The sequence below is a fragment of the Protopterus annectens genome, chromosome 12.part0, assembly GCF_019279795.1.
Source record: "Protopterus annectens isolate FY-2018-M chromosome 12.part0, PAN1.0, whole genome shotgun sequence".
Classification (NCBI taxonomy): Eukaryota; Metazoa; Chordata; order Ceratodontiformes; family Protopteridae; genus Protopterus; species Protopterus annectens.
In genome coordinates this window covers 434,237,453-434,265,151 of record NC_056746.1, presented here as the reverse complement: position 1 = coordinate 434,265,151, position 27,699 = coordinate 434,237,453, and the positions used below count along the sequence as shown (strand labels likewise).

General features: G+C 38.6%; 1 protein-coding gene across 1 annotated transcript in view; it reads left to right on the top strand.

The window, feature by feature from the left end:
* Positions 1–27,699, top strand: part of TMEM184A (transmembrane protein 184A) — a 759,325-nt gene that overhangs the window by 422,916 nt on the left and 308,710 nt on the right. The window contains exon 3 of the mRNA XM_044089548.1: positions 15,135–15,401. Coding sequence (XP_043945483.1) covers positions 15,135–15,401 — 267 coding nt within the window. The remainder of the gene's footprint in view (positions 1–15,134; positions 15,402–27,699) is intronic.

Below are 27,699 nucleotides of genomic sequence, written 5' to 3'. Positions count from 1 at the left end.
GGGTGTCTTCTATGCAGAGTTTGCATGTTATTCCTGCATTCGTGTGGGTTTCCTCTGTGTGCTCCGCTTTCCTCCCACATTCCAAAAACATGAATCTGGAGAGTCAATCCCCGGGACTCCACTGAAAATGGGTTCTTTCCCAGTCAAACTTTCCCGGTAAAAAATATTAAATAAATAAATGATTGTATAATCCACACATATCTCTCAATCCACATATATCTCTCAGTCTCTGAAGAATAAAAATTGTAGCACTAGCTTTTAAAAATCATAATAGAGGGTCTGAAGAGGGGAACTTTCTTATTTTGCCTTACAACAGAGCATCTTCATATAATTGGCCAGATATAGTTAGTAATAAGAAAACTTTACATAGGCTTAGTTTAGTTATTGAATCATATATGTTGCTTTAGACACACTTAGACAGATTTACCTTTAAAAAGGACATCAAAAAATCCAGGAGGAAGAAAAAATCTGATAACAAAATATGCTTACATTATAGCAGCTGAGAGATATGCCAAGTAGCAGTACCATGAACAGCTGTTGGTGTTGTACCATCCTTTATTCATGCAGTAGTCAGAAACACAGCTGTGATGAGGGCACAGGGACAGCACCAAGAGGCAACGCTGTTGCAGCGAGCTTCTTAATCTTCTCCTTTTCAATTCATACCATGGCACAGGCCATCTCGGCACTGACCAGCTGTGCACTCGACGCATGCATGTCATAGTGACATGTAAACCCAGTGCTTCAGGCTTTGGCTTTACCAAAGCAATTAATGCATGATATCATACACACATACACAAATAGACACACTCGCACACACACGCACACACACACACACACACACACGTACATGTTCACTATTTGGCTTTCTTAGCATTTCTTTTGAAGGCTTGTTCAAAATCCTTGTGCCTTAAAGGAAAGTGTGTATTTAATATATGTGTCTTGTAGCTTATGGTATTTAAAACAACAGGGTTATATATTATTCCATGACTACTTCAGTCCTTAGAAGGAGGAGGGAGGGGGCAGTGACTTCTTCCTGCAATGGATAAACAGAATGAAAACTGTTGGTTCAGTAGGTGCATTGACACCTTTTTGATTGTATAGTGAATCTTTTTAAAAAATGTAATGCCCCTTGGGTTGTCTTCACTTGCCTGCAGTATTTATGTGTTTGCCTGCTAAGGATTTAAATCTTGGATTATCCGTGCCTACAGTGGACAGAGTTCACAGAAAATTTAGCACAAGCCATGCAAATTTCAACCAAAACAAATTTTACGAGAAATGAAGCAGCTCAGCTGCTCTTCAATTCTCTAAAGAGCTGTTTCCAAGTAAACGTCTGTGAACATCAAACACACTGTTAGTATATCCTTTCTCTATAGCACTTCATTCATATTATTTCTTACCCAGTTTTGTTAAATCCGTCCACAACCTCTTTTTCCAATTCTGCATATGGGGTTGGGGTGTTACTTCAACAGTAACAATCCTCTAGAGCTAAAGTTCACACTGCCTGTTAGGTAGCCCTGCTACAGCTCTTCTTCCATACTATACACTTGCACACTCACGCACACCTATACCCAATTTAGAGTGTCCATTCCACCTACTGCATGTCTTTGGAATGTGGTAGATAACCAGAGCACCCAGGAGAAACTCAATTCAGTCTTTACCTCTGATTCTGGGACATTATTTCATGAGTTCAAAGCCCTCCCCTAGAAGAAGTGCTTTCACACATCCAAAGAGTAGTTAGTCCTTAAGGCCTCTTGACTGTACCCTCCTCCTCCTCCTCTTCTTCTCCTCCTCCCTGCCTGTTTTTTCTGTTCATCCCAACCCCTCTAGATCTCATCTCCCTGACATGATCTTGCATATCCATATCATGTCCCTCCATCTCTTTTGGTCACTGATGGGAGGTCATGTCCCTCTGACTCCTCTAGTCACTAATGAAAGGTCCTGTAACTCCTCTAATCTGGGTTCAAATCCTTTCCCCGACAACCCACACATCCTTCTTGTGGCTTTACTCCAGACCCCTTCCAGCAGTCTGATCTTTTCTTCCTTGCATGACCTGCAGAAACACATGCAGAACTTAAAAGTATGGCTTGAACAGGCCCCTGTACAATGAAAGTATGATCTCTGTGCTTCTGGAGTCTATCCTCCTGAGGATACACCCCAGCATTCTGATGGCTATTTCAGCTGCCCATTCACTGTACTCCTGGTGGTTCAGTTCTTTATAATCAACAGCCCAAGATGCCTTTCCTCATCAGTTGTCATCAGCTCCACTCATCCAAACTGATAATTTACACCAGGGTTGCTGTGTCACGAGTTCAGTACTTTTAACTTGTTTGCATTGAACAGTAACTGGTAGCTTTCCACCCACTCCTTTCCAGATCCTTCCTCAGACTTTTCCACCCTTACTCCATTGCTCCACCTAACTTTCTGTCATCAGCAAAGAGTTTTGAGCATATTTTCTTTTCCCTGAGACATATATGAAATGACCACTCTGAAAAGTACTGAACCCAAGTGCAGTCCCTACAGAACTTCACTTGTCCCTTTTCTAATTTCTGTCATTGTTACTTTCACAAAACTCCTCTCTGTATTACTATTCAGATCTGCAGTAGTCCCTTTCTTTAGTCGTACTTCTTATCCCACCTCTTCCAGATTGCATAGTAGCCAACTATACTGGACTGTGCCAGAAGACTTGATGAAATCCAGGTAGACAGCATCTGTTGGCTCTCTCCTGTCAGGTTCTCCAATAACCCATCATAAAAGTGGATCAGGTTTGACTAAGCTCCTCCTTCCACGTCCTTATGTGTCAGCACTGCTCATGTTGGCTGCTGTCCTGGAAATTGTCATCCTCTAAGGAGACCTTTCTCTTAGGATTTTCTCAGTTCCTTTTCCTGCCACTGCTTTCAGGCTAATAAGCCTGTAGTTCCCTGGAATGTTTATGCTTCCCTTGTTGCACTAGGGTACCAGGTTACTAAGGTACTATTTCGAGTCTTCAGGAACTTTCATACTAGTCAACAAAGTAATCCATAATGGGATATATCTGCATTCAGGATAGATGCATGAGGACTCTATGAGGCAGATCATCTGTTTCCTAAGTTTTAGCCTCCCTCAGGGAAACAAACTTTTCCTTCGATTTCATTATTTCCAAACACTGCTCTCTCTACGCTTTCTATGCTACCTGATCTACCTCCCTACATCGCTCCCTTCCTTTGTTTTTAACCTCCTCTTCCTTCTGCATCCTGGTGTCTTAGCATTGTTTTCTTTCGTCTGCCCTTCTTCTGCCTGTGCATGGCACCCTCCCATAACTTTACCTTGTATTGCCAGTCTTCTATGATCTTCCTCCCATTTTTGCTCATTCTGTCAAGGTTTGTTATTCCCTTCCTTCTTTCTTATAGGTTCATAGGTACATAATAGGCTTACAATCTCCAGGATCTTTACAAGCCTAGTCATGCAAAACAACCCAGTTTTGTCCCAGAGTTCCTTGGACTCCTATATGATGGGGTTTGTTAGTAAGGAGGTAGCTAAGGGTTATGCGTGGGGGGTATGTTAGTTGGAGATTCATTTACTTACTGTCAACCTCTGTCCTAGAGAGATACATGCACCAGGCCAGGGATGAATTTACAATTTCCCATCCAGTGTTCAAGGTTTCTTTCAAACAAGGTTAGGGATGAACTCTGCTTCATATAGATTGAGAGATTATTCCATTGTAAGGGGATCCTTTGATTCACATATTGGTCCATCCAGCGGGTTCTATGTATGTGCATCCTTAGATCTAGTGTTTCTGGTTGATAGACAAAAGTGAAAAGTTATCAGAAACAAATCAAATAACTAGCTAAAACAAGTAATTCTCACTTTAACTTTCCCTGTGTGTTTTCCAGCTTGGACTGACTAGGTGACTTTATTACTGCCACTGGAATAGCAGTCCCAGTCTTCTTAACGTAAAGATGCACGTTAGTTAACCAAAAGTGAAAAGGCATAAACTAGCTACAAGTATTGTCACATTACTTTGCTTTGCTACTTTAGTACTGCCACTAGAATTGCAGTCCCAATCTTCTTACTGTAAAAACACACTTTAGTTAGCCATAACTGAAAAGCTGCCATAAATAAATCTAACAAAGTGACTGCAAGGTGATTCAAAGCCAGCACTGAGAAACACATACACTTCAAGGCAATTTCAAAGTACACAGGATGGGCCTTCCCAGTTTCTTCTGTCAGTAACCAATAAAACAAGCAGAAAGGATAAGACTGTGATGAGCTTCTAGGGATAGAAATATAGTAGGAGCAGGCAGCTCAAAAGCCTCCAAGTATAAAACCAAAACAGAGATAGGGAGGGTAGGAGGTAAGAACACTCAGGCCTAGCACAGAAACTAACAAGCTATGCAGACTATAAAGATGCCTTAAATTAATAGCTTTAACTTCAGATAAAGAGCAAAAAATGCACAAAGCTGATTTAAATGGTAAGGTAACTACAATTATAAATCTATGTAAAATGCACTTCTCTGAATGCAAAGCTGTAGTCCAAATGCTTTTATCAGCTTGCAGCAGTGTCAACTCTGTTTAACTAAATAAGCCTTTGTTTTTCTTCTCTCCTGATGACTTGATTTGTGCTTCTGAATTTCCTGTCCTTACCCCATTTGTTGCCTTTCAGCTTACCACATTGTACACTACTTTCTCCACCTTCTCGCTTACACCTCTTGTACACCCCATCTTTTGCTCTACTCACTGGCCTCACCTTACAGTGTAATCACATTGGCCTTCTTTTCTTGGCTTTTTCCTGTAGCTGAAATCTTTATCCATCTTCATAAGTGCTGCACCCTTGATCCATTCCCATAGTTTGTTTAGTCTCAGTTCCCAGATGCCTATCTTGACTTTGACCCTCTCACCAGCTGATCAGAATCAATACCCGTGTTAATTCTTCTATGGTCATTTTTGTTATGTTCTAAAAACCCACCACACACACACACACACACACACACACACACACATACTATAATCCGCACCAGTATCATGTGGTTTTCTGAACAGGAGCTATACAAAAGGTTGGCCTTAAGTGAAATGGAACCCTCGGCAAATGACTCCACAGTACCTATCCTTCTGCCCACTGCCCTCCGTGCACATTACCTGTTGCTGTCTGCACCCCATCCAGACCGATTGACACAATCCAGATTATTCTTCTTCTCACTGTTTGGCTTACTCTTAATTGTTTTCCTGTATTCATTCATGAACGCATCCTACAAATCCAGACTGTTTAAAATGTGTTAATGACAAGCAGTTGTGGTTGTTTTGTGTACAGTTCAGATGTCTGATTGTGATAAAGGATGGCCATGTATCAATCCACCATCCAGAAATTGTCCATTTCTATGTAGAGTTCAGATGTCTGATTGTGATAAAAGATGATGGCTATGCAATATATTTCACCTTTGTTCCACACAACACAGTGACCATGCATTAAAACATCCCAGGTTTCATCACAGAAATCACGTCTGAATAAATCAGCAAAGAACAGCAAACAGTTTTTCATTTCCTCTACAGACATCCCCACATTTATAGCTATTTTGCCTGTGCATATAAAAAAAAAACATGTTCTGTTTTTGGCCTTGTATTACCTCCCATCACATCCATCGGCTGTCCTTAATTTAACATCTGGATTCTTTTATACAGTTATGTACTGTGCTTTATTAAAGAACTTCAATAGGATTTGCTCACCATCCTTTGTACTGACTCACTGTGTTCAGAGGGACTGGAAGGTTGCATTTATTTCCAGTAACTTTTATCCAAATGATTCATAAACATCCTACAGCTTGAATAAGCCATGACAAATAAGTGAAACCTGAATTCATACCTCTCAACCTCTTAGTGCATGAATTCACAACAAAGCTAAAAATAATTGAGGGGACAAGACCCCACATCAGCAACAGATTTTAAATATTGCTCTTAAAAACATAGAAAGTTGTTATAGTAAAAAGTTTTACATTAGTACACATGCCTATCAACTTTTTTTGCTTTTGGCTTTGTTCAGAATTGAGCAATCTGGGTACCAATGAGCCAAAACCAGGGACAAATTTTAAATATTATTCTTAAGAACTTATACAATTGCTAGAAGTGCATGCTTTGCATTAGCATGCAGTTTCTGGAGCTTTTGAAGTCTAAAACTCAAATGTCTCTCATTATTTGGTTACTGCAAAGCTCACTGATATGCTCAACAACCATAAATTGTATGTGGAACAAACCAAAATATGAGATAAAAATCTGAATATGCTGCAAAATTCTGGACAGTTGACAGGTAAGAACTTGAATTTATTAAAGTATATGAAGTCTGAAACTCAAATGTCTGCCATTATTTAGTGACTTCAATCTTCAATAATTTGTAAGAAAAACAGAACTTTTATGATGAAGAGACCAAAACTATGAGAAAAAATGTGGGCAATCTGCAAAATTGTGGACAGTTGAAATGCATGCCTAAATTTGCACATATACTTGGAGTAAAAATACTCACCTTGTTAGTATAATCTGTTGCGGTTAGTCTTGCATGTCTCTCAAATCTTCTCACATTGGCTATAGATTGCCCCAGCTGTCAGAGATACGCAAAAACAGAGAGAGAGAGAGCGAGAAAGAGAAGTAAGCTCAGAATGGGAAGCTAAAGGTGCCACTCTTATTCCATGGCAGTGTGTTATTTATATCACAGATTAATTTCTTTTCTGCAAAATACTGGACAGTTGAGAGAAATTATCACAGGCACAGTTTAAATCAGCCACGGCAATGTTTTACACAAACAGATGTCAATGTTTATGCTCAATAAACAGGGACACAAAAAAAAAATGATGAAACAAAGGCCCAAAATCAGCAACAGTTTTTAAAGGTCACTAACTCATTCAGAAAGTTAACGAACAACAGACCTTGCATCAACCCATTTTCTAAGGAGTATAATGTATAAATGCAAATTTCTAACATTTCTGTTTTCTCAGTGATTTACAAGAAAATTTTAAGAGGCACAGAGGAAAAGATGAGAGAAAGTAGGTATTCTGAGCCATCCACTGCCCACAATATCTGGTAACCTGTTAGCAAAATAAAAAAAAAATATTCCCACTGTTTTCCTAAGAACAGCCATACTATTCAGTACAGTCTGCATTATTAACAGTTTTTTAATGTAACCCCATCCATGATCTACACAACAAATCTTTGTTGTGTAGTCATACGTGAGACCAAGCTGAAAGCTAAGAAATTAAGTCAGCTTGAAGACTGGGGCAGTAGAAACAGCATATTTTTTTTCCTGACTGGAAATAAAGAAAAACATACATATGCATGTGTATGCAAGCCAGGGAAGCACCCGAGTTCACGTATACATAATCATACAGTTTCAAGAAGGAAAAACAGTGGTTTGTCCAAAAAGGTCTTTGTTGAGATGGTCCATCCCAAGCCCTAGCTGATTATCAGAATTTGTGTCACTGATTCAGATGTACCTTGCAAAAACTGCGGGCAAATATACAAAATGCAAAAGTTAAAACAACTGAGTGAATATTATTTATTTATTGTGAAAAAAAAACTTTGTGAATCCTTTTGACAGCTCCTGATGAAATGGAACTCATTAAAGTAAGGATTTTGATGAGATATCTACAATAAAATGAATTACACCCACAATGATTTCTACGTACAGAAATAATAGCTGAAGAAAACCTTAAAGATAAAGGACACTCAGTTTTTAGAGCATAATAACTGGTGCAATTGTTTTAGTGTTGCTGTGGATGTATATATATATATATATATATATATATATATATATATATATATATATATATATATATATACATATATATAACTAATAATTCATTATTTATTACTGAAAAATGCTAGCTAGTACCTTTTGTATTGGGTCACTGATACAGTAATATCTACAAAGTGTATTTAATACATTTTACCAGCACCATTAGGCACCCTATTCAACCAAAGCCTGAGTACTGGCTTCTTTCCAGCTGAGTAGAGGACAGCCACTGTCATTCCTTTGCACAAAGGTGGAGCGTCCATCAATCCAGGAAATTATAGACCAATCAGCCTAACTAGCCTGATCTGCAAGGCTATGGGGTGGATTATCATGGACTTCATTAACAAGGACATTGGTAACCTGCAAATACTCAATCCCACACAGTTTGGTTTTGTCAAGGGGAGGTCATGCCTGTTAAATTTGGTCAACTTCTTTGAGACAGTCGCCAACGCCATGGATGAGGGGAAGATGGTGGCCACCTATGTTGACCTGGCCAAAGCCTTCAATTTTATTCCCCACTCAGGTATAAATAAATAAACTTCCTCAACTAGGCATCAATCCATATGTTACCAGATGGGTAGCAAACTGGCTCACTGATAGAACCCACCTTGTCTAAATGGGGGAAGCCACCTCAAGCAGTAGACATGTAATGAGCAGTGTACCCCAGGGATCGGTCTTGGGGCCTCTGTTCTTTGGGATTTACTTTTCCGAGGTGCAGGCCAAAACCAGTGGGCTATGACTGACCAAGTTTGCAGATGACTGTAAGCTGGGTGCTGTCATCAATTCCCCTAGTGATTTGGACATCCTCCAAGATGGTCTCACCCAAATGAATGACTGGTGCCAGAAACATGGCCTCAAACTGAATGTCAAAAGATGCATCATCATCCCTATGGGGAGAGTGACATCCCCACAAATTATCACAAAAATAACAAGGTCCTAAGCAAGCAATCAGTCGTGAGGGACTTGGGCACCCAGGTTGATAGCAAACTGACTTTTGATCACCATATTGCCTCCATTGTATGGAAAGTTTTCTACATGGCCCACCTCATTAGTAAGGGTATCTCATCCAGGGACAAGGTGGTCATAACATCCCTGTATTCATCCCTTATAAGACCCATTATTGAGTACAATGCACCTTTCGACAACTACCTCACAAATCACATGCAGCAGTGGGAGAAACCAGAGAGATTCCTCACCAGGAGAATCCAGGGCCTCAAACATCTACCCTACACAAATGGGCTAAAGTTCCTGTCCCTTTACTCATTCTCATAAAGACTCCTCAGAGGTGACTTCTGTCTGGCATACAAAACAATCTCAGACCCCGACTTGATGGGACTGCTGCAATCCACAAGTAAAGCTCCACTCGAGTAACCCACACGTGCAACCTCAGCCTGGTCTGTGACATCAATAAGATTCGCTGGCAGGACATATTTGAGTCCCAGAGACTCTCCCTTCTGTGGAATAGACTCCTCTCCATGTCAAGCAGAGTGACTCATTAACCCTTTTTAAACTCAACTTGGATAACTGGTTTTGGAACAGAAATACACTCCTAGGATTCCACCTGTGTCCCTGCTGGACAGGGGCACCAGGTGCTGACGTGTCGGAACATGAACTAAATTCTTGGCTAGGCTTGTAAAGGCCTCAGGGCCAACAGCCTAGTCACTTCCTATGATCCTGTGAATAATTAGTAGTTGTAAAATACGTTTCTACACTATTTAAGTAAATGTATTGGCATGTGAAATTACAAAAACACAAATGCAGAGAAAGCCTTCTGCTTAGGCATTCTTAGTCATATAAGTGAAAGCAAAATATTAGATCACCTTTAGGATTTGAACCAAAGACTGTCAGTATTCCATGTTAATATCACGGCCACTACACTAACAAGCGCCTTTATTGCTATGTGTGATTCACTGACGTTAGAAAATATGATCAGGGTTGCCGTCAGGATTTGATGTCCACTGTTTTGTATGGCTACAGGAAGCAGCTTGTTACACAGAAGCTAGAACTAATCCCCAGCCCCTGCAGCTGTGAAGTCATTATCTTATCACTGAGATACAATGCTGTCCTGTCACAATACATCCTAAAGGTTATTCATTCACCTCCTTCTGTTGTGCTAGTACTGGCAGTAGACACTAGTATTCAAAGTTAAACTGCAACTTTAGTAACTCAAAAAACTGCAGCATTGCAAAAGACAGTTAACATCCCAATGGCTTCTTCTCAACATTCCCAACTGGCACACTAGACTCAAAGTATTATGGACATTTATACTTCTTAAAGACAGCGCACTATACTACATATACATAGATACATATTTATGTATTTATTTATTTCACATTTGTTAACCGGGTTAGTCCAACTGAGTTTGCAAACAAACCCATTTTCAGTGGAGACCCGAGGGGAAAAGCCCCAGCAAACATAAGTAAAGATAAAGTGACAATATACAGATATTAAATAACAATCACAATACAAAATAATTGTAAGAAAGAAAAGGTTATTAACTACTTGCATTGCACTGATAGTAAGCAATCCATTTTCAGTGGAGACCCAAGGGGAAAGAGCCCCAGCAAACATAAGCAAAGATAAACATACGGGACAAAAACTATTAAAAATAACAATGCAAATACAAAATTAATTATAAAGAGAAAAACAAAAGAAAAAACACGCATACACATTTTAAAGCTGTACACTCTTTTATCATTACATATCCTTAAGTGGAGTACAGAGTACAGACATCAGCACATCGCAAGAAGGACATTCAAGCTTCACATTGAAAGAGACTAAATCACAGATCCTGAAGCTGTGAGACAGATATCCTAACTAATGAGCCAATAAGTGGCCTGTTTGGTATAGACCAAGCCAAGGTCACCACCACTACGTAAAGTCATGCATTTCTGAGTAGTTCAAGTTTTCAAGCCACGATCTATCTAGTAAGGGATCATTTTATATTTTCTTTTTTTTCATTTTTTTTCAAACGTTATGAATTTATCACTATATTCGATAATGGGTCAGATCAATGAGGTAGTGACAGGTAAAATTATCTTGGGTTGATTAAATGTGCCCTGTACAACTAGAGGGGTTGCAGAACATGCTTTTCTGACTTTGGTAGATAATAACCTGGACAAAGTTTAAACTGACTATATGTGTCCATAGATAACTACATTCTGTTAATATTGTACACCTTTATGTAAGTTCAACCCTCTATTCTTTGTCTAAATCCAACGTTTGCTCTAGCAGTTTTCTGCATATTATTCTATTTTATTTAAATGCAGATTCACAGGACCGTTTAAATTCAAGCCATGACATATTCCAGCAAGGTTTTTCTACCTCTTTTTCATATACTCCATCAGTATGCTGCTGTTTTGTTTAATCCCAGCCTCTCAGGATTTGCCTAAGTACATGGTTGTTACCTTCTCTGTAACATACCATGTGCTTGCTTTAAATTTGACACTCCTTTTCTGTGACTAACTGCATCAGGGTTCTAGTTTAATGTTTAATCCATGTTCTGGCAGACTGCATCACAATTCTTCTACTTTGTTTAAAACAATCTTCTGTGCGGCACACCTTTTAGGATTATTCTGCTGTCTAACATGCTCAGAATTCTGTTGTTCTGTTAAAATTCAAGCTCTCTATCTTCGTTTAAACTCAGGTTTTTCTCTGTGACACACTTTAATCTTGTTTTAACATCTCACTCTTTTTCTGTGAAACCGTTTCTCTTCTTCAGAATTCTGCTGGTTTGTTTAAATCAAGCATTTCCCTTCCAGGGCTGATGTCTCTCTGGAAGGATACCATTGCTTTGTTTTCTAAATCAAAGTAAACTCTCTATTTCTGCTTTGTTAAGAAAAAAAAAAAAAAAACAACTCTCATTCTATACACCTAATATACTGCACCAACACAACTATTTCTCTGTTGCGTTTCTACCATACCTCTCAACTGTAAGTGCAAGAAATCTGGACAAAGCAAAACTAATGGGGAGATGAAGGCCCAAAAGTAGGGACAATTTTTAAATATTGATCTTAGAAACTTACAAAGTTAATATACTAAAAGGTTTAGCATTCAAATGCATTTTACAAAAGGATGTGAAGTCTGAAACTCAAGTGTCTGTTATTATTTAAGGATATCAGTCCTCAATGATTTGCCAGATAGCCACAAATTTTATAACAGACAGGCCAAATATAAGAGGCAAAAATGTGGACATTTGCTCAACTGATGCCATCATTAGATAAGTGGAAAGATGGAAAGAGATCAGTAGCTCCAACAAAGAGGCCAGGAACATAGTGTAAATGAAGTCAACGGCAGAAGAAAATCAATAAAAGAAAATTAAAAATGCTGGACTTTCAATACCATATAAAATCTTTTTTATTTAAACAAAAATAATAGTTAACTTCATTGACAGTCGAGTTTGCCTGTTTATCCACTGCTATGTGACCGTGGAGTTGGTATATATATAATTTAATGGGACTTGCGGGTGCTCCCCCAACATGGGGGGTACAGTCAAGCTTGCCCCCTTAAAAATGTTTGCTTATGTTCCCTGAAGGTAGCTTTGATGAGAAGTTCTCAAACTTTTTACCATCACTGAAACTACTATCAATGAGTCACACGATTCTACATTTTCAACCATTCTAAACCATGAGCGCATCCATAATGTGCTAGGTAAATCCTTGACAACTGGGTAACTAACCTTACATTTATCCTAGGAATTATGGGCTTTACCCTTCTTGTAATATATGGTTTGTTGGTGGTTATTGGCAAGGTACACATGGCCACTGTTTTATTTCCTTGTATACCTTATGATCCTTTGATCCTAATAATTATACAGGGTACATAATGCACAAAAATTGCAATGACACTGAGCCTTTTATTAAGCAGTAGAATAACATAAATATTATTTTTGGAGCATGTGCAACATAATCTCTCTGGATTTGGCATCTATGTATGGTATGTAGGTAGCGAAGAGCCAGACTAGGTTGGTTTACACTTATCAGATGCAATGCCAGTAAATCAGCATCCTAGTCAGTACTACAGCATAAGTGCATCAATAAAATATTTGCCTTGTTTTTGTGGGGGGGGGTCACCCACACCTCTGGCATATGCATGAGAAACTGCTTCAGACTTTATTTAATTAATGCAATGGAAAGGCATAGTACTAGAAAGGGAATGCATGGAGGAGGTAACCAGAATTAAAGCTTGTTTTAGAATCAAGGCACATTACACTCTAGCTGCAATCATCATCTAGAAATGCTTAAATAAGGGTAATGCTGATAGACCTCAGATATTAATTATTAAATTTATCTGCAGTATGCACAATGTTAGACCTCAAATATGAATTAAAAACCTCCTTCTGCACCATACATTTCCACCAAGCCCAGGCAAATGCAATGAATGAGCAGGATTTCTTCTGCTACAGTAAACTAACCTTGGTAAAGTTTTTCTGCATGAGACCATTGGCACTGACTGGAAGCACAGAGTTAAGGCAATACTTTTTTCTTTCCTTCACTGAAACATGACATGCCTTGCTTTGGTAATCAAATCCATTCAGTGTTAGCATTCTGCAAAACTAAACCTGATAGTCACATAGTACACCTCTGGATAGTATTTTCCTTTCTCAATAATGTGACTTGGAGAAGGTATATACGTTTGGGGGTGTGAAGGAGAAGCCATTACATCTGGAATAGAGGTTGAACCCCTCAACCATAAATGTATGTCATGTGATTGTTTCTGTTGTTTTACAGATTTCATAGTGCTTTGTGTGTTTACTTTCATGATCAGTGATTGTGCTAGTCATGTTGATTTATTCTGTTGCAGATGGTGTGCTTTGACTTTTTACATACATTGCTCTTAATTTGAAATGATTTTTAGAAAATGCATTTATAAATGCTGTGTCTCTTTTAGGAAGATGATTGTTACTGCCAATGTGACACCTGACCCCAAAAATCATATGGATTGGCTCTGGATTTTGTCATGTCATCATTTTTCTTCCTTTTTGTGTATTAAATGATCTTGCTGCCACATGAGTGTATATCTAAAGATTTTGATTATGTGTACAATCGGAGTTTTTGTTGGATGACATTACTTGTATCTGATGTCATAACATCACTGCATTTATGATTGTTTATTGGCAATTTAGCTGCTATGAATCCATACAGACAAAACAATATTTTGACTTCTATCCTCTGTACTGTTTCCCCATTATATATGTGTTAGCAGAGGTAAAGTGTGTGATTGGTATCTGATATGCATCTACAAACATCAGGCACCTATATGAGGAAATCACTCCATTGGTTCATATGCAAACATTTCTGATGACTTTGCATTATAGTAATATGGGGGGGGGTCTTTATTATCTCGCTGAAATGGCAATACAGCGAATGCCATTTCAGCGACACCTAAACATCGCTCCACCACTTCTGCAAACGGCCAGAACATCGATTTTTTTTCCAAGGGAAAAAAATCATTAGTCCAACCACACACACAAAACAAAGTGGGGGGCTTCGCCCATACATCCCAATGTGGGGGGCACACAGCCCCCCACACCCCCCTAACTAAATATACCAACTCTGAGATCACACTACAGTGGGGAAAAGGGCAATTACACGACAACGGCCAAGTGATTTTTTTTCCATTGGAAAAAAATCGATATTCTGGCTGTTCACATAAGTGGTGGATCGATGTTTACGTGTCGCTGAAACGGCATTCACTGTGTTGCCATTTCTGTGACATAATATAGACCCGTAATATGGCGGTCTTTTGACTGCTTTATCAAACTGCTTAGGTATCAGCAGGTCGCATGCAATGAATGCCCCATGGTACATCTCCTATTCTATGACTATAAATGATATCCTTGTTTACTGTATGTTGTACACGGATGCATCGTAAATGCAGATACCATATCCAGGACCATTCCTGCTCTAATACCTTGTGTCTAATTCTCTCCTCTTCCCACTTCTTCTGAGGTGGGAAACTAATGTCACTAACACATCTTACCAGGACTAATGCCGGTGGTTTGATATCTTCATGGACATCCTGCTAACAGTAAACTGAGCCCATTTCTACCAAACTTTAATATCCATTATTTTGACAGCTATGTGGATGCTTATCTGTTTTAGTATTTGCCCAAGGATCTCCAGTTTTGCAACCAACATTATTGTATGAAGCAGGATTAAATGTCTTGCTGTGGTCCAGGTACTGAAATGTAGGTTTGTTAACCAGCCTGTAATGCAGTAATTTTGCCATTGGCATACTATTTTGTGAATTAAAGTAATGACACCAGTGTAAAGAGTATTCTATTTCAGCTAGGAAAAATGCTTCTCAAGGCTAAACTACACAGCATATACTGAAATGTTTATAGTGTGACATTTCTGAATGACCTTCCTTTCTATCTCTTTAGATGAATAACACCACCAACTTGATAATGTCCAATATACACAGCACAAGTGATCCCCAAGCATCAGTGTCAGCCAATCAGACCATGCAAGATCTGCATTCTGGAACTTTGTCTCAGACCTATTCTAGCACATTGCTGGATGTTACCAGCACAGCATCGGCAGTCACAAACTCCAACAGTACTGCAAGTCCAATTTTTTTGACCACACCTGCTGCCCAGGGAATCTCAGGGCTCTTTGTCTGGCTTGCACTGCTTCTCACTTGTCATCAGGTAAGTTCAGTCAGTGGGAAACAAAGAAGTAAGGTAGAGACTAAAATGCATCCCACATGTAATGACTGTCAAAATTAAATATTGGGCTTGGTTCTAAAGTGGTTTTATTGAGACTGTGAGGACTTCATAGCGACCTTACTTAGTGTACTTCAATTCTGCAGAATCTTGGTCGTGAAAAAAAATTCAACAAGTAAACAAACTTCATATCTTCAATTTATTTGCACATAATTTTTATTTCCATAAGAATTCATTATCAGTTAATAATAGATGTTCTTATTTAAACAGTATAGACACAATTTACAGCTGAAGAGGAATTAATCCTATTTCTTTAAACATTTCAGTGTGCTAAAACGCTATTGCTGTTACCTTTATTTCTATACTTAAGCTATGCATCTTGTAAGAGTAGCTCCTTTATCAGTATTACATTGGATTATGGCCAAACGCTTTAGGACTGCATGGTAAGAAAAACTTTTCAAGGCTGACAAATACCTTCCCCATCCTAATAATGCAGGACACAGCACTCCCTCTCCAGATTTTTATTGTCACGTTTGTGCTCATGTGAGCTATCAAATGTCTGTTCTTATAATATTTGACATTTATATGGTAGGTTTGCAAAAAAAAATAATCACTTATTGTTCAACTAATTATATAATGATAAGTCATTTATTTCAGTTTTGATGGAAATTTTTTGTCAAACTACTGGACTCAGGCAGGCTTTTCTGCCCCCCCCCCCCCACTTCACTTAATAGGCAATAGTGAGTTGACCATTGTCTATTCCACAAAACCCAGAACACCAAAGATTTCTTTGCTGGCATTTTTGCGTCATCATTTCCAAATATGCCAGTGTTGACCCATATAGGATCAAGGTAGTACCCCATCCTGTACTTGTGGTCAGGATGTTTGATGCCAGTGGTCTTGGTCCTATTATTGTGGACCTTGACCCAAAGAAGTAGTGTAGAAGATCATGATCATATCTGTCTACTTTCCAGGTTTTCACCGAATGTCCAGATTTTTACATAATATTTTTGGTCTGTTCCTCATACGATATGAGGTTGTCCAGCAAATCACTGAGGGTTGAAGTTACTAAATAATGCCAGTCATTTGAGTTTCAGACATCATATCCTTCAGAAAATGCATGTTAATGTAAAACTTGTTATTCTAGCAACTTTATAAGTCTGTAAGAGTAATATTTGAAATCTGTCTGAATTTTGGGCCTTTGGTCCCCAGTGATTTTTGGCTTTGTCCAGATTTCTTATGGTAAGAGGTTGAGAGGTAAGACCTACTGTGGCCTTAGTATCATACTCAGACTTGAGTTGTCAGTGCCTGCGCTGACTCCTACCATTAAAGGGCCAGTTATGGTGCCATCAGTATTGATGCCAGAGTACTCAAGAGTAACACCATTGATTTTTCCAGCCACAATTCCAATTCAGCAGCCATCATTGCTGTGGTTCACCCATAAGTCATACAAAGCCTCAATGTCAGAATTACCCTCAGAACCAGAAGAGCCTTCAGCTAATCCCAAAGCCCCTACAACCAAGATGATATACAGTAGATAGGACATTCCACAGCTCTCTAAGGCCATTTCAGCCAAAAAAAAAATAATAAAGCCATCCTCATCTTCAAGTACCCCCTCCAAAGACTCCCAGGGACTACATACAAGATGTAGCATATTAATTCAACAATTAAATCACCCATGGTTGACTTGGATGTTGATGAAGATACAGATTATTCTGTTTCTTTCTGATAGCTCCAAGGTTGGGGAAGTCCTACAGATGATGCTTCAGACAGAGATCTGGTCCAATAACCCCATATCTTCCCCTTAACAGCTGCAGAATTCCTTTAAATCTACTCAAATATTTTGTATAGTTCTGCTGTTGGCAAACATTTTAAAAGTAGCCACCAACAGTGCTCTGGTAAACCAGAATACAGTAGTTGTGGTCTCCAAAAAGGCAGACCATGTGCTATACCTTCCCAGAGACTGGACTTTCTGGTTAGAGAGTCAAAAACTGTATATGTTGCATGCATTTTCCACTTTTTCCTTGAATTACCTGACCCATGTGATACATTTACAGAGGGATATATCAGATAAAATGAATGTGGGAATAATACAGTTGCCTGATGGTCTGATTAAAAACAAATTACTGTCCCATCTAGCAATGATGTGAGTGATATCAAACCTTATGATATGGGTTTCCTACAATATTACTGAAGGTTCTGCTGATGTTGTAGGATCTGGTATATAATAATCTTGCAGCACATGTAGCTCCACAAAACAAATTCTGCTACGGCCATTAAAGTGACCTTCATAAATACCCCTTCAAGGGCCAACATTATTTGGAGCTGAAATTAATGTAATAATAGTAAATATAGAGGGACCAGTTAGAACTCTCCTGGCTGATGGTGGTAAGTTCTAGCTACCTCAATGCCTCTCCTCCAGGAAATGGAGGAGCCCTCTTCAATTGTGGTTATGATGTGGGCAACCACCAGAGAATCTCGATGTGAAAAGAACCCTAAGACTCAGGGTCATTTAAAGGGGGAACCAGTCGAGCTGTTAACTGGATTATTCTGAATGCTGCCTGGTCAAAAATATAATATATAAAAACTGACTGTGAAGGCTGAACATTTCCTCAGTGTTGTATAACCTCAGAGTTGATATATACATATATATATATATATATATATATACACATATGTGTATGTGTTGGGGAGGTGCAGGGGCATTCCCCTACATGGAGAGTGTAACCACAAAGTTAGCCTATATACATTGGCGAGGTGCAGGGGCATTTCCCTACATGGGGAGTGTAACCTCGGAGTTGGTATATAGATACATTGGGGAGGTATGGGGACACTCCCTTACATGGGGAGTGTAAGGGCTCGCCGCCTGCAAAAAAAGCTTTCTTTTCTTAGTGATTTTTGGGAACTAGTATTCTACTGGATGACATTTGAAATAAATGCATCATGTAGATTAACAGGACTTCATTTTCAGAGAAGTTGTGAATCCCTAACAAGGAGTTCTCAGCTGTCATTAGGAAATGACAGAGCTCCAATGGGTGACCAACAGCAGCTGTGAGGCCTTGTCCTGCTGCTTCCTTCTGGAGACCATCAGAGATCTTCTATCACACCATGTGTTGGCTTAGAGGTGAGTAACCAAAGCCACATGAATACAGCCAGTAATAGCAAGAGCTTGTAGGATTCATTTTTGTTTTAATTTTATAACTGGATGGATGGGTTGGTTGTTGAATTATTTTCAGCTACGATCTGAGCACAACTTGTTTAAAACATATATCATACAGATAGAGTCTACAATTTGTGGTTTGTAGTTAGCTGATGCATTACAGCGTAATAATTACAGTTACTCTTTGAACAATACAGCTAGTTATTAACCAATCATTATAATGTAGAAATGGACATTTACATGCTAAGAATATTCCAAGGTAGATGCAGTCAGCTCTCCTTAATTCTTCTTTTTCATGATCTTCATCATCCTTCCCGTGCCAGATGTCCCAACCCATCAAAAGAAAGTAGTAAAAGCAGAAGCTTAAGCCTCCTACACAAAACAGCCATCTACAAGGAGAACAAGGCTGGATCTGACCTTTGGCCCTCCAAGATTCCAGTCTCCACATCAGCCTCACAAAGGAGTCCAGGACGTATCTCCACGTCACAGTACGGATGGTTGCATGTACTTACAAATTCTACTTGTTGGCTTCAACTTAGCCCCCAGAGTATTTGTCAAGTATATATCAGTAGCTCAAATATGACTGCAAGGTGTCAAATGTGTTCCCATATCTGGATGACTGGCTCTTAGCTGTCCAATGTATACAGCACCAAGTGCCAGTGAGGTAGTCTCTGATGAAGTAGTTTCATTCTCTGGGAATAATATTGAATCTGTCAAAGCCACAATTACAATCTATGCAGCTTTTCACTTTTGTAGGCTGCTGTTTATAGACAAAGTCCTGCACAGCAAGACTTCCCATGAACATATTCTAATCTCTCCAAGCTAATGTCTTATCACTTCCTGCACCTACAGCATTTACAGCATAACTCTGACTCATGGTGCTGTCTCTCATGGAATAAGCCATTCCCATAATTCCTAATGGCAGGCATAATATGAAAGTTCTTTAGTAGCCCATTCCAGTAAAGGGAACAAAGACTAAAGAGTCATGTGATCTGCATTTCTCAAACCTGCAAGCACCACTTATCATGATAACTGGATCAAAACAAGTTTTGCCCTCCAAAAGCTTTTCCACCAACCACATTCTGTTGCAGCATTCACCATGAATGTGTCAGACCTAGGATAAGAAGACAGTCCAATGAGCAGACAACTAAAGTGGTCTGAATGTTGTCAGATCTATCCCTTCATTTAAACATTCTGAAAATGAAAGTAGTTCTCTTGACCCTCCAAACCTTACTGAACTCATTCTCAGTGTAAATTTTCAGAATATAGTCAGACAATATGGCAGGTGTATGATAAAACCAACAAGGAAAAGAGAACTCCAGAACTCAGTCATACCCTCTAACCTGGAAAGCTATGAGACTGTGGGGATTGCAAATGTCCAAAAAAAAAAAACACCTTGTTGCTATCCACATTAATGAAATTCCAGAAATTGAGGAAACACTGAACAGACTTGTTTGCCTTGCAGACCAATGTCAAATATAGCAATTGTTTTCTTAATTCAATAACTATGGAATCCAGTAAAGAATGTGTCCATCCGAAGCAAGTGGCCTTCTAGATGTTGCTGTGCTTCTCCATTTATTCTGATGACATTTGTTCAGGAAATTAAATTCCACAGAGCTGTAGCCATCCTCATAGCTCCTTACTGTCTCTTGGTGATCAGGTACCCTCTACTCCTCCTCCTCTTCTCACTTTCTGAAAATCTTTTTTTTTGTATATGTTTTACTGTCCCCTGCATATGACAACCATCTTGATAATGCCACCCCGTATTTCTTACAAATGATTGAAGTGAAATCCATTCATAATATGTCTGTCAGTTAGGTAAACATGAGGGGTTTTCCATTTTAGAACCTAAGACCTCCCTTGCTATACCTTTCCGTGTCAGTGTACCCATCCCTCTGCCCATACTTCCCCTTAAGACTGCTGTAAAAATGCATCATGGTGGAGCCAAACATGTCCTGATCCCTAGTGCTGCATACCAAATACCCTCTCTCAAACATGTGCGGGTGTTGTAGCAGTTTGGGCTGTCTCCCTCTTCCCAAAATGGGTGAGCCAGTATCAGCTATTCACTCTCATCCTAACCCTTCAGGTATTCTTTCATGTGAGTCAGTGATCAATTTCAGGTTATGTGGGTTTTAGGGCTTTATCTCTATATGCCATTGAACTGGGCTAAGAAGAAGCTCTTGTTCTTGAGGCCCATAAAACCATTACTGGCATATCTGTTGGAAAGGATTCACTCAAGCATCTACTCCCTGTGGCTCAGATGTTTGTCTCTCTACTTCACTAGTTCTTAGCAATCCTTCCTTTTGGAGAAGAGCAGTCAGGATCCTGTCATCTTCTCAAACAGCCAAAACTTTAAATAAAACTTGAAGAACCTATAGCGAGAAACAAACACAAGTTTTTGTGTTTAGGCTAACACTAAAGGCTTGGATCATTTGTTTGTTGTTTTTGTTCCTGTCCTTGTGGTTTTGAAATGATTAATTATTTACCCATTAATGTACATTTAGTTGTGATTTCTAGCTTTCATCGAGGACAAGAATCTATTATATTTTTGTATTTACTTCCTAAACTAAATAGATGCATAGTTATTAGCTCAGCATTTTATTTATCCTAAATAAGTATACATCTGTTCAGCAAGAACTACATTTATTTAGAAAGAGCAAAAAGAAAAGGAATCAAGAGCGTGATGATGATGATGATGATGATGATGATGATGATGATGATGAGGACGATGATAATGATGATGAGGATGATAACGATGGCGATGATGATAATGATGATGATGACGATGACGATAATGATAACAATGAAGATGATGATGATGATGATGATGACGATGATGATAATGATGGCGATGATGATAATGATGATGATGATGACGATAATGATAACAGTGAAGATGATGATAATGATGACGACGATGATGATAATGATGGCGATGATGATGACGATGATGATGATGATGACGATGATGATAACGATGGCGATGATAATGATGATGATGATGATGATGACTATGATGATGATGATAAGGATAACAATGAAGATGATGATAATGATGATGATGACAATGATGATAACGTTGGTGATGATGATAATAACAGTTATCCCTGAATTAATTTCCCTAATAAAACAGATATTTACAGATTTTCGGAATTATAACAGCTGTCATGGAGTAAGCTCCTCCTTTATCACACCAAATGACAATGCTACAACTATTGCTGCTGCATACAATACACCCCTCTCTCCAGCATGTGTTGGTAACTGCCCTTATCCATGTGTCTTTGGTTACTTTTCTACAAGCTGACTCACTGGTGTGACAGAAAACCTCTGACTGTCTCCAGAAGGAATCAGCAATCCTCTGAGTTTCAGTACCCATAGGAAGCCTGTGACTTTCTAATAACAGCCAATAACTCCTTCTTAGGGATTCACAGCCTCTCTGAAAATTATGTGCCTTACTCAGATCCCCTGGACAGCTGCGCTTTTATTCATATGCGAGCTGAGATTTTACCAGTTTGTGAAATACTGGAAGATCTGTTAGTATTTTTGCACATTTTGTGGCAAAGCATTCCAGGAATAACTTTACTAAATGCTTTCTGTGTAGCCGATAAGATAAATGGAGGTTTTTACAAATGGATTCTCAAGTTGTAAATGCAATCTCTAATAAAGATTATTTCTAAATGGAGGGCAATTATCTGTCATTCATTAGTCTGAATATGAGGTTATTAAGTAAGAAAGTAGTATCCACTAAATTTTCTTCGATGCAACACAGTGGTGCTGATTATTCTGTGCCAAATGTATAAATCTTAGTATCTTATTTTCTGCATTTTGTAACATAGCTGTATTATGTGGAGAATGGAGTGCTGTAATAGGCAATGCGTATCTGAGTCTTGGTAGCAGTGTGTTGACTGTGATTGCTTGTCCAGCTTCTAAGGATAAAAGATGAGACATTCTGTCTGATACTTTCACTTGGTTAAGGACTTTAGTAATTTGCTGTTCTGAATGCTTGGTAAAGGTCAATGTTTGGTTCAGGGCAATGCAAAGATACTTTTGAGTGATAGCATAAGGTATGAGAGTGTTATCTGGTCTTTAATTAGAAACAATGTGATATTGGTTATTTTTGTATCTGCCCCAGATGTGAAAATTACTGATTTTTTAGTATTAATAGACAGTCTGTTTTTGCATAACCAGCTCTAAACAACAGAGCAAATTTCACAATACAAAAAAATAAGAAGATCACAAACAGGGAATGTGAAAAAGGAGGATTAGTGAGGTAGAAATTAAACAAAGAGAAAATGAAGTGACAGTCCATCAGCAAAGTGAAGGCTCTAAGGTGGAAACTCTGATGCAGACATGTTTGACCAGTGGGACTCCAGAAAGAGGAACAGTGTGTAGAGTGGGATGCATCTGAAGAGGATTTGCCACAGGCCAATGTTCTAGAATCTTCTGTAGGACATTCACATGAAAGTCCAGTGGAAGTTGCACAGTAAGGGAAGTATCAGGGTACCGTAGCAACTCTGATACAGGTAGTGTTGTGTTGTGTTGTGATGGGTCAACAGGGTCCCATATGGAGGATAAGCATATAAAGAAGGATACATTTGCAGAGGATGTCACAGGATGATGTTATGGAACTTTCTTTAGAAATTTCATAGGAAACAGAGAGCAAAGAAGATGCTTTCAGTCCTGAACAAAATGATCTATGATACGACTTGCTTTATTTTATACAGATGAATCGACATGTTATGCTAGATGAAAGAAATAAATTACGGAAAGTAAATACGTTCCAAAATGTTAGAAGACTGATGAAACAGATTAACACTGTAAACAGAACTACAGAGAGACATTCATGTGATATAACAAAAGGAAATAGGGTATATTATTGTGCGGGTAAACTAATAATAGATAATGTGTCGACACAAAAATGTAGAGTAACAAAGGAAAGGAAGGGAACAAGTAGAATGCTATTATGGAAGCAACGGATAGAGAAAACTGTAGAGCAACTAAGGGAAGCTGTATCGTTGTTAAAAGAATACAGAAAAGGGAACAGATTATCAAGAAAACATAGAAAGGTAGAAGTGGTAAAAACAGCACACAGTATCAAAATAGATAAGGATTTGTCCCATACTATCTCAAATAATAAACTAAAAATATCAGCACAAGCCAAAAACATATAAGGTATGCAGATAAATATAAAGGAAAAGTGCAAATAGGTAATTTATTAATGACCCAAAAATATTTTATACAAAATTGGGAAACAAAATAAAAATAATACAGACATCACCAATAAAAAAGGCATAGGCTCATTTTGGAGAAGTATGTAGTTACTGTTGAACATAACAAAGATGTCTAATGGACATTGGGAAACAGGCCTGATAGCCAGACAGTGGTGACAGCAAAAGAATAAAATCATGGCAGGTAGGCAGTTTGCATTCCATAGAGGATGAAAATGTCTAGGACTCCAGCCAGCGCACATTCATGGCTAGGATGTATTGTCAGTCATACTTGATTCAGTCTTATAACTGGATTACAGAAGGTCTTCATAAAGCAGTTAAATAGAGATGATCTAAATAGACATCATAATGGCCTTTGACTTGGTCCTTCATGGCAAGTGTTAAAAAACTTGTGATGAAATAGAAAAAGTCTGACATACTGGACCGCAGCATGGTTGAAGGGGTGGGCACTCAAAGTTATGGTGAGAGAGACATTGACAAGAATAAACAGGGTTAATCATGGGTGCAGTACTATTCAGTGAACCTACTGAATACATAACTGAAAGAACAGAAAACAAAATTATGCTTTTCCAAAACTAGGACAATATTACGTGCAACATGTGTTTGTAAACGTCTGTGGAGAAATTTGAAAATGTGAACTAAGTGGATGGCAGATGTTGCTTGCTAAGTTGGGAGGGTGGCCTAATGGTTAAGGTGTTTGCCTTACAAACACAAAATGCAGGGTTTGAGTCTCACAAGGGATAATTGGCTAGGCTTACAATGGCTCACAAGGGCAGTTAGCCTAGTACTAACCTATAAAAACAAAAGAAACATGCCAAACATGAGCAATGACACCACTTCTGTTTAGTATCATCTCAGGGGACCAGAACTGACTGTAAAAGAGTGGGAAAGGGATTTGGTCATAGTTATTATAGATGTATATTTATAGTGTGAGGACCATAAATGTGGAACAACAAATGAGAATGCAGCAAACATATACCTAGTCCAAGACTGTGGTATCTCAGAATATCTAATATCCCCCTTACTCCAGTATGCACTGACTCTGGAGTTAATAACATGGATATAGGAATATAGAGGAGGCAAAGCCCTCCTGCAAAAATACATTTGCTGATTTACCATTTAAACCGCAATTGTTAGAGTACTAGAAGTCACACTGTTGTGTCTCCAATATTCCAGCTAGAGTGGGTGACCAAGGGCAGCTTGAAAGAGCTGTTGCAGAGGTGAACAGAATGGTGATGTGTATTCTTAGGACAACAGCAGTCATGCTTGCCTTGTAATGTGAAAATGTTATGTCACACACTGAATATTGCATGCAGTTCTGAAAATCATTCATGGACAGGGTTTCAGGCTGTTAGATGAAGAACACAGGAAAGCCACTAGGATGTTTGAAAGGGAAAGTAAAGGTACTGTAGCTCCTTTCTCTGAAGACAGAAGGAACAGGGTCACATGACATGAATGTACAATATTTTGTTAGTGACCTGTAATGGGATCATCCTTAACAGGGAAGATGGAGGAAGAAGTTGATATTGAAAACAATTGTAGGTTTAACTGCTCCCTAAAACTGTAAAAGTAATTTGTCATATAAATGGCTGTAGATTTATGTAATGTACCACCAGAGTGGGTTGTGGAGAAATAATTTGTGGAGACATTCAGGGGGATGCTGAGCAGATGGAAAAAAGGGATAGGGAGAGGTAGTGGGAATGAAAAATGTCAGATACAATCTATTGACAGCAGTACCTGCAGCTGATGTAACTGGATAAGGTAGATACATAAGAACAATGACCACATCAAAGTGCATGCGTTTCAAGTGGACTAATGGATCTGTTTTAAGCTGTAACCTTATTAGAAAACAAAAGTAGTTACTTAACTATACACGATACAGTACGTGCACTGAAGTGTAACAGTACAGTCATCCTACAATGATAATTCAGAAGAAAATGGTGCATAGTTATATAGTTAATCAGAAATTCACTTCCAGTCAGACACCGGGAGTTTACACTTTAATTGGGCTGTAGAAAATATTCATTTATTCTAATAGTTGCATATGATTGATTCATGAAGCTGACTGTTAATGATACTTCAGCTGGTAAAGAGCTGTTTCAGTGACATTAGATTCCATATGTCCCCAGTAGGAGAATATCTTTATAAGTCATTTTAAAGAATAGTTTGATATGGAAAAACTCAGGGGACTGACATTGGAAGACTGAGGGTACCTTGAGAAAGCTTTATTTTTAAAGATGGAACATTGTGGGGACAAGTAGGGAGAAACACTGTAAGGGAAATTAGCTAGGCTTAAAATGGCCCAGAAGGCTAACTAGCTTAGTACTTACCTATGAACCTATAAAGTTATAAATATGACTTAGTGTGACTGGTAAAACTGTTTCCTTGATGAGGGAGGTGCTGAAGTATTTGAAGTGGTGTGATTTATTTAAATATCTACAGACTTTGTGTACTATAGACTAGAATCAGTTACACACAATGGACGATCCTGCAGTCTTGAATGGGAGACCATGTCCAAGTGTTGCTCAAAGTACACCTTTTACAGTGTTCTTCCTTTCCTAGAGTATTATGGGGTAGAACATCCTATGCCTCATACTTCGGAAGCTCTTCAGTCAATTAGTTAGTTAGTTAGTTAGTTAGTTAGTTAGTTAGTTAGCAACTTTATTGACCAAGTATCTGATCTGGTCCTCAGATCTTTTTCAGCCACATTCTGGGCCAGAGGGGTAGTCAGTGATTTCAACATACAGTTACTGATCTGTGATACAATTTAATACAGTGACTGTAACATATAGAAGTACAGAAGCAAGAAATGTTCGCATAAATGCGGTATAATTACAGAAATAACTGATAATAGAGAGGCTATTATCTTCCATCTTTAGATAAATAATTGATATGTGAACAGAAGGTAAGCTATAAATAAAGAAGGAAACCTGGACAAGTTCTACACAAAGGTAAGGTACCGCCTGTTGGTGAAGTAGGAAACCTGTTCTTGGGGGTAGCCATTTAGCTGTGCCAAAAATACATGGCTGTTGTTTTCTCAACAGTTAATGTTAACCCCAAGGAAATAAACCAATAATGTATAGTAAGTATTAAGATAATTTTCAAGTATGGTGCTAATGCAAGAGTGGAAAAATTCTAAGTCCAGATGCCCATCTCATCACAATAAAACATTGCTGAAATGTTAGAGACTGTGATTATGAAACAGCTAATGAAAATATTAAACAGCAAGGAGCCAAAGCACAGAGCCCTGAAGGACTCACCTGCTAAGAGTAAGATAGGAAATTCACTACTTTGTTTGCAGTACTATTGAGTATAGACTAAGCTAAGTAAGCAGCCATTGAAGACATTTGTGTTTTTGTCAGTAATGCATTAATGATTTTAAAAAAGGAGAGGGGGTATTGTACTAAATGAATGATTTTGGTCAAATCAATAGCCCATACAAGTGAGTTCCTCTGAATCCATGCTAGTGAGTGTAGGGTGAGTGACTCAGAAAGAGCAATGTCTCTTTCTGAAGGCATCTTTTTGTAAGTTAAGATGGTCAAATGAGTTGAAATGTAATGTGAGATTGGTAGTTACAGCTCTTTCTAGATTGTTTGATAGTGGAGAAAATAAGAGCTGCTATGGGATAATATGAGATGAGAAGGATAGTTCCTTGGTTGGGAAGAGGTAGTCCTATGGATGCATACCAGAGGTAAGAGGGATTGCTTCTGGTAAATGGTATGTTAATCGTATGCTATGTGAGCTTGGCTACAAAAAGGTATGGCATATGAGCCTGCAGATTCATAACTGGTCAGTTTTCTTAACCATGTATTTGCTTCTTGAATAATTACTTTTTATAAGGAGAACATGGGGTGACATCTTTTAAATTAGATCCAGGATGGGGAATATGCTTACC